General features: G+C 33.5%; 1 protein-coding gene and 3 non-coding genes across 4 annotated transcripts in view; all 4 read left to right on the forward strand.

Annotated features, from left to right (window-relative positions):
• The window catches only part of LOC113397681 (uncharacterized), a 70,034-nt gene that overhangs the window by 49,004 nt on the left and 7,622 nt on the right, over positions 1-13,408 (forward strand). Inside the window, exons 3-13 of the mRNA XM_064218582.1 lie at positions 1,733-2,008; positions 6,162-6,232; positions 6,376-6,473; positions 8,228-8,361; positions 8,830-9,051; positions 9,686-9,829; positions 10,046-10,120; positions 10,235-10,630; positions 10,719-10,757; positions 10,917-11,999; positions 12,944-13,067. Of these exons, the coding sequence (XP_064074652.1) occupies positions 1,855-2,008; positions 6,162-6,232; positions 6,376-6,473; positions 8,228-8,361; positions 8,830-9,051; positions 9,686-9,829; positions 10,046-10,120; positions 10,235-10,630; positions 10,719-10,757; positions 10,917-11,999; positions 12,944-13,067 (2,540 nt within the window). The 5' untranslated portion in view covers positions 1,733-1,854. The remainder of the gene's footprint in view (positions 1-1,732; positions 2,009-6,161; positions 6,233-6,375; positions 6,474-8,227; positions 8,362-8,829; positions 9,052-9,685; positions 9,830-10,045; positions 10,121-10,234; positions 10,631-10,718; positions 10,758-10,916; positions 12,000-12,943; positions 13,068-13,408) is intronic.
• Positions 3,971-4,052, forward strand: Trnas-cga (transfer RNA serine (anticodon CGA)). The gene has a single exon. It is a non-coding gene; the product is annotated as a tRNA-Ser (tRNA).
• Positions 5,664-5,736, forward strand: Trnar-ucg (transfer RNA arginine (anticodon UCG)). Its single transcript has one exon. It is a non-coding gene; the product is annotated as a tRNA-Arg (tRNA).
• Positions 6,267-6,339, forward strand: Trnak-cuu (transfer RNA lysine (anticodon CUU)). Its single transcript has one exon. It is a non-coding gene; the product is annotated as a tRNA-Lys (tRNA).

Consider the following 13,408-nt stretch of genomic DNA (forward strand, 5'->3'; position numbering starts at 1 on the left):
CTGATTGATTTATCAACGGTAAAATAGCCTTGTCTTTTAATTGTACGATGCAATGTTTACATTTACAAAAATATTTTTTAAAATTGTACCTGACGTTCGATCGCTCTCGACAAATAAAGTAACATTTATATTTAGAATCTGATTATTTTTTTTATATATAATTCTGTTTTCTGGACTTGTTACCATTTGCAATCCATACTGAGATAAATATAATAATAGCAAAACGAAAAAGGTGCAATGATAGCATTCTCGCATCAATGGTTCTCTTTCAAAACATGAATTAATGTTTAATAGAATTTGAAAGGGGTATAGAAGTCATGACTCTGTATTACCGTAACTTTTTGTGACAGTAATCATGACAATTTTTTATGTGATAAGTGATTCAGTATCTCATAATGTCTCATAAAATTGTATTTTATTTATAATATTGTAAAGGCACGTTTGTAATAGTTTTCCATTATATATTTTGCCAAAGTTATACTTATAGAATTTAGCACAATAGTGTCTACAAATAAAATGTATTATAAATAATAACATCGTAATATTCCTAAAAAATAATATGAGGATTAATAAATTAAAACGGTGACATTTCTGAACGTAGATAATATGTTTGAAAATTAGAAATAACTTAATAAGTTTCAAACACGAAAAGTGCCCCTCTTAAATGGTATTCGCCTTAATGTCTGAAATATACAGCATTCATTATAAACGTCAACCGACTTGAAGGCTTTACTTGTATTGTTTAAACTCCTCATAATAATTTGTGCCCAGTCGTCACAACAAGAAGGCATTAAAATAAGAATTGATCGATTAAATTCCTCATGCTTATTATTAAATAAGGATATATATACAAAATTGAAAGCGAATTGCCACTAGTTAAGACGAAGACTGAAATAACCAGAATAAGAAGTTATATTATGATATAAATTAATAACATTATAATTATATATACGGAGAAGGAAATAAGACGCGAGAAAGTATTTTATAGCTAACAATCTTTATAGAAAGTAAAATATAATAATTTAAAGAGTGTTTCAATACATCGTAATACGCTGTTGCTAACAAGCTGTCATTATTAACCAACAAAGGAAATTGGAATGAATCTGTTCCTTGTTACTTATCTAGTAATTGAGGGTTTTGTTAATATTATGGTTATAGTACTTCCGCTTTGTTTTCAGTGATTATTATAGTTGATTTTCGAATCGCTTTCTGTCATCGAAATGCCATTTTGTTGTGATATTACAATATGATTAATATTATTTTAATAATATAATTACAATATAATTGAATACTATATACTTCAATTCCCATTAAACTATATAAATTTGATAATATTATGTATACAAAAAATAAAGTTGTTTCCAAAAACATCGACATAAATACTGTTAACATTAGGATCAGGTGTAAGCTTGAGCTACTATTACTAGATTACACAGTGTTAATACGGAACATGACAACCCTTTTACGGAACAATGTATACGCCTTTACAACAGAATTCTAGAATACGTTCAAAAATATTCAATTGTTTTATTTAAAATTGGAGGAATTTCAGTAAGGAAATTATTTAAAAAGGATTTTACAAAACTACTGAATTTTTAGACGCTTGCACCACAAGGGACAGCCTTACCAGGCTATTTCAATTAAAAAATAAATAAATTATAAAATGCCTCAAAAATAAAAAATAAATCTAATTAATATACCTTAATAATTATTTTTTTTCTTATTGTTTCAGGTGTCAAAACGACTCATCAAGATTAATGAAAATGTCCTGAAAACACCAAAAAATATCATGCACAGATAATAAATATCAAAAAGTGATGTGGTGACTGGAGTAGTGACATTTTAAATAGAAAGATGGCGTTGTTGCGTTTGACATTCGCGTGTGCGTTAAGTGCTGTGTTTGTGTGTGTGGGTGGGCACGTAGCATTGACCTTCCCGCCTGCGAGAAAGTATGACTTGGACTTTTTGGACAATTCTAGAACGAAACCGCCATGTGGAATGCCTAAAGGTTTGTATAAAAAGTTATAATAAACATTTAATAATGAGCTGTAACAAAACCAATAAAGTAACCAATGAATTAAATATAGAAATATTAAGAGAAGAAATTGTTATCCGTAATGTGGTAGCAAAAAGCAGAACAAGAGCAAGAATCTTCACTCCTCTATTGGGTGAAGTTATATCCCTCAGTAACTGCTTTAATCCTTCCGTCTTCCTTTACATATTCTATCAGCCGTTTTTCTGCCTTCCTCTTGGTTGCTTAATTATTCATAACGACTACTTCATCATAATGACTGTTCCGAGTTATGCTCTTGTTACTCGCTCGCATATCAAAATAACAGTCAGGTGCTAAACAGAACTAGAACGTAATTTGTTAGCATCGTGACTGTAACATGATTACATGAGTCAGATTGTCAGATAGCGGGCCGACGACCTAGGCTAAGGTCATAGAGCGTAAACACTGAGCCGTAATCACGGTGCGTGTTTACAACTAGAAAAATTACAGGTTTCGACTATCGGAGTCGGCAATGAGTAGCGCTTTTTATTAGTCAGGAATATTAAACATTTGAAATAATATATGTAATTTAGTAAATATATAAGCCGGTTATAGTCCTATTCTATACATAGTATAGTATTTCCTACTCAAATTCTCTATTTAATTTGAGAGGGCTTTAGGCAGGCCAGTCTGGGCAGGTACAAGGTACTGCCCACTCATTTACATATTGTACCTCCAAGTAACAATAGTATTGCTGGGTGAGTGTACCAGTGTAACTACCTACCTAGAGCACAGCCTTAAAACATCTATATATAAACGCGACATCAGAGTCGCCGAGGCTGTGCTCTCTCTGATCGAGCACGGAGCAGGAGCCGCTGGTTTGCAGTAATTAGAATTAAAAAAAAAAAATCACCGTATACAGTATTTTTATATATTATCATATATTATTTATTATGGACTATTTATATATTACTTTAAATAGAAAAAAAAAATGTCAGTGTGGGCCACGTCTTCCAAGAAGACGACAAGCTCGAAGTCCAGCGAAGATCTGCTGATGTTCAGTAAAAATATAAAATAACGCCACAATTTATAACTGTGGGCAACTGTGAGCCCGTGGATGTTGTAAAGTAAATAAAAAAAAAGATATATATATATATATATCATAGAGTGCCTATGAGTGGTTAAGTGCACTAACCATTAACTAACCCGTTTACGAATCTGCCTACTTATATTAGAATAGAAAAAATTGAAAATGATATTCATTATGATGATTAGGAACGAAACTGAGCAAATCGCCCTTATAGTAGCCACTTCTGCCTAAAGTTATTGTCACTATAAGATAAAATTGCCAACGCTAATGTCATGCCAATTACAGAAATCAAGATGCGATCTTGTTCCTGTAATTATACTAGCTCATACATATTCGATGTTAAAACAAGCAGTTAACTAATATTATATATGAAAAGTGAGTTTATTTATTTGATACGACTTGACATCTTAACCGATTATATATCCGATAAATTGGAAATGGCTACAATCGCAATACTACCACGACTTGAGGTAAATCGAACATATTATATCAATTTAATTCTTGGAGAGGTTAATTGTTAATAAACCAGAAGTATATACAGTACCTATGTATATTGAATTGAATGATTTTTTGACGACACTGATTTTTTTAATTAATCTCAGCGGGAGTTTAATTGCTTATACTTTAACTAAGTTATTTGCGGACGGAGAATAAATTGCGTTATAATTATTGTTTTTTTGTGTTTTGTAATTATTTTTTTCTGATCTTAATTAAAACCGAACAGTTTTAAACATTTAAACATGCAAATTATTTATTTATAAGCAAATAATGTTAAGTTATTTTTAATTAAACTTTAAATAATAAAAATGCATAATAACTATTATTGGATTAAATTCCCTTTAAGTTAGCATGCGTAACGGTGCTGCTATTTCGACATTCTGACGCAAGCAGTCGTGGCCGAGTGGTTAAGGCGTCTGACTCGAAATCAGATTCCCTCTGGGAGCGTAGGTTCGAATCCTACCGGCTGCGGAATTTTTTTTCTTCTATTCTAGTCAAATTTTATTTTATTAGCAATTTATTAACTTTTATTATTATGTTTTATAAGAATTAATTAATATTTTCAGTTTTAATAAACCTATCTTATGTACAATATCATGCAGAGTTTATATGTTAAGATGTTTTTAGATGGTTACTGACGAAATTCTTATATCGGATAAAAGGCGGCAGCGTCTTGTTGGCTGAGTCCCCTTACGCTAAACACAAAAAGTTTTCAAAATTAAATTTCTCAAAATTATCGAATATAAATTTTTTACTCCTTTATGAATTAAATTACATTATGGAAGGAAATATATGTAAGGAATGTCTGTTTCCTCCCACATATAAAATGTTGGAGACGAGACTGACACGTGCATTCCCGTCGACATGTCATAATAATATATGTCAATGTGTATTGCTTGAGCCCCAACATAACAGTTACTAGAAACATAAAATGAATGTTGAACGTTAACGATCTCAAATAACATTTATTATAAATATATATTTTTAATATGGCAACTTCTGAACCTATCAAATTTTTTAGTAACGTTTCGATGTTTTCTGTACAAACAACGAAGTTAATAATCTATACATATATGTAATAAAATTGGAGTGTCCATTGGAATATACAAAAATAACATTTTTTGTAACTTTTGTCTGCACGTCTGGACCGATTTTGATGGAACTATGACTTGCAGAAAGCTGATGTAATAAGGTTAAGTTATAACAATATATTTTTTGTTAAATTCAAACGCGCACGAAGTCGCGGGCACAGCTTGTTTTTTTGTAAAATATGTGGTCAAAATTAGTTTATTAGATTAAATTAAAGAAAAAAGGAAAATTATATTTTTAAAACTTAATATTAAATAAGTAAAAAACCAATAACTATTAACTATGAAATATCTTACTAGTTTTCTATAAACATTAATTCTTAAAAAATCTCCTTCAATATATTCCTTCACAATCTCAATAGTTAAAAAAAAATGTCACGTTAATATAAAGCATTTTTTTTATTTGTCATACTTAAATAGAAACGATATTACAATGCTTAATATAATATTGTTTTATAAACGGTGCCGGTAATTTAACACTCATCTTATTAGGAACCTCGTACTGTGTCAATGATAAAGATGTCTTAGTGTTTTTAAGACATCGGTACTTAATACTATGTAAAAGTATACAGGCTGTATGTTTGCCTGTGGGGTAAAACCTCCTCTACGTGTGAGGCGATGGCTAACCTAAGCCTAAGTAGACTTAAGTGCTTATCTCATCACATTGCTACGATGCGGATACATCAAGTGTCAGATTTTGGTCCACTACAGGTGTCCTTACGACGTTTTTCTTCACCGCCGAGTACGAGTTAAATTAAAAAAATAAATTAAGAATGAAATTTCGGTGGTGCTTGTTTGGGTTTCAACCCATATGTCTTTTTTTTTTAATTAGTTGTATTAGAATTTAAAAGGACAATGTAACTTTTTAAAGTTTTAATTATAATATTAAAATTATTTATATACATTTTATTTTAAATGTATTATTAGATACATTTAAAAATTGTGCACACCGACCCTAAAATTCAAATGTTGTTTCTAACACGTTACGTCATATGACCGTGTGGCCTAATGGATAAGGCGTCGGACTTCGGATCCGAAGATTGCAGGTTCGAGTCCTGTCACGGTCGACAATTATCATTTTACTTTTTTTTTTAACTATATTGTTTATTTTTAGTTCGTTTTTTTTTGTTTTCACCGTGTTTTAAAATACGATTGCCTTTTTAATAATCATTCAATAAAAGTCAGTTTCTTTGTTTTTATTATATCATCTAACATAATAGAAGTAATACAATATTTATTAATCATTTTAATACAGTCATTTTTTTAATTTAAAATATAATATGTATTGCATATTCAAATATATAAAATCCTGACATGTCAAAGTACGACATCTGTACCTGACATTTTGAACTAACAAACGAATAGGCATCCGAAAACTTCAAGCTGATTCTTAAAAATACTCCTAGATGGCGCTAAATTGGGTAACGTTAAACTATATCCGGTACAAAATTTTTAATATATTTAATAATTCATTATTTTTCGTTTGTTACAGGTTCAATAAAGACGTCTTTTTTAGCTGGTTCAAAAGTTACAGTCCACTGGCATTTGGCATACGCACACCGAGTAAGTGACACAATATTTTATAAATCAGCCGTAAGCCCGGCTAGCTCAGTCGGTAGAGCATGAGACTCTTAATCTCAGGGTCGTGGGTTCGAGCCCCACGTTGGGCGAATATATTTTTTATTTATTCTTGTATATTTTTATAGGGAGGATTCAGTTTGAGGATATTGGACTATCTGGAAAGACCCTTGTTGGATTTAACGCCCAGAGCCGGTGGTTCAGAATTTGTACGAGATGATCCGACGTAAGTGTCAAACATACCTTCATTTTTATAATAACCTATTTATAAGAAATGGTATATAGGGTTACATGAACTACATACTAGGGTTACATAACTGTTTTGAAGAGAATTTATGTATTTTTTTTTTTTTTGTAAGCTTTGTATTTATTGTATGTACACTTAATGCTGAAGGACGAACGTATAAACTTAACTTCTTACTTTGACCACAATTACTTTGTACACAATATTATCTTTATTATTCCACTTGTGTTCTTAAATACTTCATTCCAATCGATGGAGGAAATATTGACAAACCGTAATAAGATTCCATGCGATTTTCATAAAAGTACATTATGCATTACAAATGTTTGTAATGCATAATGTAACCTAACTACACATGTACTTTACGCATTACAAACAATTTTTGATCATTATATCTTCCACTATTCTAATTAAATAAAGAAATATACATTAATTTTACTTCCAAGACTCTAATGACAACTTCGTCGATGTAATAAACGACTTTTTTACGAATCCATAATTGCGCATGTTTGGACTCGACCAGTTGTGGTCACCACTGGGCGATATCGTTTCAATTCAAGGTCAAACTTGTGTATCTATCTTTACTTATCCTGTGATTGCAATAGGCATTAGTTGCTGCCTGAGCACCATTACCGTACAAAAAGTAGCGTGCATGCAATTTAGGACAATGCTTACAAAAAACACACTGGTATAAAACTACATTAACCCTGAATGCTATAGGGTATAAATTTTATGTATTAGTAAACTGCTGATAACAATTAAAAAGTTAAGGATAAAAAATAGTTTATTGTGGGTTATCCCTAAGAGATAGACATATAACATCGTGGACTTTTTTTTGAACCTTTAAGGTGTACAATACAGTAGTACATTATTTTGATCTATGTCGTAGGGTTCAGCCAGCGTTTGCAGTGTAAGCGCGAAACAAATTTTTTTTTACGACATCACTTCAGAAACCTCTAAAATGATCAGTGTTTCTCTATTATATTGAGCATGTATTATACATATAAACCTTCCTCTTGAATCAATCATTTATTAAAAATAACCGCATCGAAATCCGAAAAGTCCGTTGTGTAATTTTAAAGATACATACATAAGCATACATAGGGACAGACAGCGGTAAGCGACTTTGTTTTATACTATGTAATGATTGTACCCGTGCGAAGCTGGGTCACTACAAGAACATTAGTGCATTTTTAAGTCGTATACAGTTGGTTAACGCTTCCAAAAGTTATTACTTTGAACAGTATAGTTATGTGCGCGAAGTACTTTAATTGTTAGCATAAAATAAATAGGCAGAGCAAACGCTTAGAAGACATTAGCATTATATTTATTTTATTTCTCATAGGTAGGTGGCCTGGGAAATAGGCCTTCTAATAGTAAGTGTTCATCTCCCAAAGATGTTGGCACTGTTAGATATATTAAACATTTATACATCACCAATGCGTCGCCTACCTTGCGAACTAAGATGTTATGTCTCTTGTAACTACATTTCCACAGGCTCACTCTTTTAAACCGAAACACAACAATACTAATTATTGCTGTTTAGTGGTAGAATATAATATAGTAAGTGATAGGTAAACCTACCTAGATGAACTTGGAAAAAGCCCTACGACCAAGTAAAATGTTTTAAAAGAGTAAAAATTTATCTCGAACAAAGTTTTTACGCAAGAAGGTGCACTTGATTCGTGTATTTTAATTAGTTTATTTTGTTTTTATTGACTACTTAAACATTATAGGGCTCAAAAGTATGAAGTCCACCTACCAAGCGACTTCACGTGTGAAAACTGTACGTTACAATTGCAAAGAGAGGCCGGCGAGTGGGGCGCCAACTATCGGTTCTGGTCGTGCGCTGACATCGACATCGTTACACGTAAGTCCTAATACTAAAATTACACTAATCTTTAAATTTTGTAAAATGTGGTCGTTTCACCCATAAATGTGAACACTAAGAATTATGTTTAATATAATCATTTTTTACACCGTGACTGTGGAGCCATGCGTATTACTAAATATGTCATGTTCGTCGTGTCTGTGATTACACTGGCTCACTAACGTTAAAACTTCAATATTACATTATAAAGGGTTACACGGAAAAATAACTACCGAATGAATAATACAAGGACAGATCCACTCGAAGCCTTGCCACCGGTAATAGTCCCATATAGAGAGAAAACCGAGAATATTTAGAACCCTACCTTAATCTATTGGGGTAGGTTTTTATAAAATTATTAATCTGCTAATTGAGTGTTTCAATCTACGGAGAATACGACGAATATTTTAGGAATATGTAAAAGTTTGGTATAAATACAAGTAAATTTGAATAGAAACATCCTCCTAGGTAAGGAATACCACGAGAACTGTTCCGGCAGAGGTTTCCACATCCTTGGCCGCTGTAAGTGCCACAAGATGCACAGCGGGCCGCGCTGCCAGTTCTCGGACGAGTGCGCGGAGGACAACGACTGCGGGTTGAGAGGGAAGTGCTTCGACACCAACTCCACTGAATCGCCAAGTAGGGTGTGCTACTGTCCACTCGGATTTTATGGAAAAGGGTGTAACAAAAGTGAGTACCTAGTCTTTCATTGTTGGCTTCTTAGTTAGGACTTTAAGCAAAATTTTTTTTTCGATCCTTGTCCGTGCGAATACCTTTGAAATGTATATTCACTAACTTCCAATAAAACAGCTGTACAAATACAGCTCCGAGCTAAAGAAGAGCAGATTTCGCCTACAAATTACTGACATATTATAAATGAGAATGTTCGTATGTTTGTTATTCTTTAACGTCTCAAATAGTCAACCGATCGTCAGGAAATGTTGCATACAAGTTGTCAGGGGTACAGTGAATGACACAAGGTACCTAACGCCTGACCCCCCATTCAAACACACCTTTTAACTGATTGCACACTTTGGGAATGAGTATATAATATTTTACAAATAACGAAATATTTTTTACCTCAATAAATTTTTGGTGTCGTATGAAAACAATAAATGCAAAATAGGACATTAAAAATAAAATAAAATTTAAATTTCTTTCTTCTTAATAATTTAATAAGCAAGTGTAACGCTTCTATATTGAATACGGATTTTTGACTTTGACTTTGACACACGCGAAGCTGCGGGCGCAACTAGTCATTGGTACTAACTAGTCACTGATGGTGGTCATTTTTTTTAAATATTTAAATATAATATTTTTTCAGAGGCACCTTGGAAGGACAAGGACATAAACCTGTCATTATATAGTAAGAAGCAATTATCGAAGCAGTTCGCCTTGTACTGGCGTGTTCTGAAGGAGGAATCTGAGATGGAGTTCGTGATGATGGTCAATGGGACGTCATATGCTGGTGAGAACGTTTGAATTTAATAATATTGCAAGATATACATAATGAATATCATAGATTAATCAACCAATGATATCGCGCCAATTTGCGGTCAAATGTTGTTATTAATACGTCGTCGAAAATAGTTTGTACTCATCTAAGCTAACTCTTATAATTTTTGTAATTCATATTTTAAGTCAACAAATATGTATTGCTAACACATTTGTCTTATTATTTTAGCTCTCGGCTGGAGACCAAAAGGTCTGAAGAAAGAATGCAAAAACTTCCCAGTTCTTGGGCCGCCTGTGGATACTCGTGAGTATTCGTAATTTAAATTTTTATATGAGATATATTATGTTTATAGTTTATGATTTAAATAACAATATTATATCATATCGATATAAAGAAAATCCTATCACAATTTTGCAGCTAGCACCCCAGCACCAGAACCTTTACCAGAGCCCGAACCGAAATCTGAGCCGGAACCGTCCCCTGAGCCGAAGGCTGAGCCAGAACCGACACCGGAACCCAAATCTGAGCCCGAGCCATCTCCCGAGCCAAAATCCGAACCTGAACCCACAGCGGAACCAAAAGCAGAACCCGAACCATCTCCTGAGCCAAAACCAGAGCCGGAATCTGCCCCGGAGCCAACAGTCGAACCAAGCCCGGAGCCAAGTTCCGAACCAGAAACTTCCAGGGTATCTGAAAACGACAATAGAAACAAGAGGGTAGCCATGCATACTTTAGATGGATTTGATTTTAAGAACCTCGGCAATGACGTTACTGTGAAAACTAGTGTGTCCTATAAAGTTTCGAGTTCTAAAGGTAATCATGAAAACAATTTGGGTGCAACTATTATGAGTTAATTATATTATAAATGATTATAATAATTATTGTGATTGTTTCCTAATAGGTCGAAAGAAACGAGCCGCCCAGGAAATAGAGGAGCCAAGTGAGTATATATCAAATGTGGCACAATTATGTTTAACACGAGTGCTAAAATGTTCACAACGCTAAATGCGACACAAATGCACAAATCTCCGAATTAACGTACAAACTAACTTTGTAAAAACACTTATATATAGATAATTTTGCATGGTTATGTTTGCAGATGTGGAAACATCGACCACTATAATAGTCCATGACAACGAAAACTCCCCTCCCCCCGAACCAGAACGAGTATTACAACCAAAGCTAAAGCCAAAAACTAAACATAAGCCCTTCCAACCAAAGTCTAGAAAATTTAATAATTTGAACGTTAGTTCCACTATTCACACTAAAGATCACCCAGTGCCTACTTTAGAACCAGTGACTGAATTAGGGTCAGATGCGAACCAGGCCTCTATACCCGTACCCAATGCAGAGCCTACACAAATAGATACCTTATCACAACCTCATCCTACTTCTGAGCCTGAACCAAATTCTGAGCCTGAACCTTCTCCTGAGCCTAAATCTGAGCCTGAACCTTTTGTTGAACCTAAATCTCAGCCTAAACCTTCCCCTGAGCCTAAGTCTGAACCTGAACCTTCTTCTGAGCCTAAGTCTGAACCTGGAACTTCCTCTGAGCCTACATCAGTGCCCGAACCTTCCTCTGAACCTAAGTCTGAACCTGAACCATCCCCTGAGCCTAAATCAGTGCCTGAACCTTCCCCTGAGCCTAATTCAGAACCTGAACCCACCTCCGAGCCTAAGTCTCAGCCTGAACCTTCTCCTGAGCCTAAACCTAAATTAGAAAATTTCCGCGAGCCTAAGTCAGAACCTGAACCTAAATCTGAACCAGAACCCATCCCCGAGCCTAAATCTGAACCTGAACCTTCTCCTGAACCTAAATCTGAGTCAGAACCGTCACCTGAACCTAAATCTGAGCCAGAACCATCACCTGAACCCAAATCTGAGCCAGAACCATCAGCTGAACCTAAATCTGAGCCAGAACCATCACCTGAACCCAAATCTGAGCCAGAACCATCACCTGAACCTAAATCTGAGCCAGAACCATCACCTGAACCTAAATCTGAGCCAGAACCATCACCTGAACCCAAATCTGAGCCAGAACCATCACCTGAACCTAAATCTGAGCCAGAACCATCACCTGAACCCAAATCTGAGCCGGGACCTTTTCCTAATCCCGAACCTGAACCCAATGCAGAAATGGATTCAGAATATCTGCTAGTGAAAGGATTTACTGAAGACACAGGTAAAGCACTCGCTTTGCGAATAATATGTCGTATTTCACTTAATAACTATTACATTATTTTAAAATAAATACCGGTGTTATACGATATGTTATTGCCTTATATAATTAATAAAAAAAATAACTTTTTAAAATAGCACATGTCACTAAAAATCTACATAAATCATAATTTTATTAACCGCTATTAATATTAATTACTTTTTTTTTGCCTACACAAATAAAAATCGTTGATTAAATCTATTTTAGATTAGTATTTCATTTAAAAATATTATAAAAAAAATACCTATATTTATTTATTATGAGCTAAAATATATACTTTTTATAATCTTAAATTAAGTGCTCATAGTCTATCAAAGGCTTCTTTAAATTCTATGCTTTGCATGCTTTTGCGGTATCGTCTGTCTGTTATCCCTCCTTATCCTACTCTCTCTCTCCTTCCCCACTGTATCTTCTTTCTGTCTTCTCAATGTGTTCTTACTTTTACTTATTTCCTCTTTGCGGACATTTATGGAATGATTTTAACGATTAAACAAGCGTTGGTAAAGATTACTTCCAATAATTTTCTCTTTCTAAAATGACCATTAATTTGTGTTTAATTGTCTACTAAACTTTGTCTAACTTTAGTCACTACTTTAACAGGTAAATTGTACATAACAATCGTTTATTGAAAATAAACTTCTAGTCTAACATATTTCTATTTTAATAAAATACATCGATTCCGAAGGGATCTGAGGCAAGTATGAACTACAGTATAACCTTATATAATTTCATAACCTTATATAATCACACTTTTATTCACTATTCTCAGTTTAATTACTCATATTATTATTTTTCTAATAAGGTTTTGATGAATCTGATTCTAAATCAAATTAATTACTAGTCTGTATTCTACATATGATCCTATATTGTATCTTATAAAGTAGATACAATAAAAAATAATCTTTCAGGTTATTTCCCATCACACGAATACGTTCCAAAATTCGATTTCAACCCAATGGATTGCACCGACATAGTCATTGGTACGGCTAAAGGAAACTATCACAGGGTACTGGATTATTATACAAGAGACAGGTAAGTTTAGCTCTATTCCCGTAGTCTAGTCTAGATTGCATCGATTTGTTCCACAGTGGATAGAACATGTAGATTAGAGCCCAGCTTTCGTTGGATTAAATAATGCTTCGTACCTATGTATCGATCAACTATCGATCGAATAAACGTCTAACTAACAGCCTGTAACGAAAAGTTACAGGCTATTACCAAAACATAATAATCTAAATAATAACAATAAATCTCCAATCAAATTATCTATAAAAAATGATTTAGTGTGGGGTTTGTTTTGACTGTTTATTTAATTATTTAGATTCACATTATGATGCACTCTTGAGATAGAAGCATCATTGCTAGGCTATTTC

This window comes from Vanessa tameamea, chromosome 23 (genome assembly GCF_037043105.1).
Source record: "Vanessa tameamea isolate UH-Manoa-2023 chromosome 23, ilVanTame1 primary haplotype, whole genome shotgun sequence".
Lineage (NCBI taxonomy): Eukaryota > Metazoa > Arthropoda > Insecta > Lepidoptera > Nymphalidae > Vanessa > Vanessa tameamea.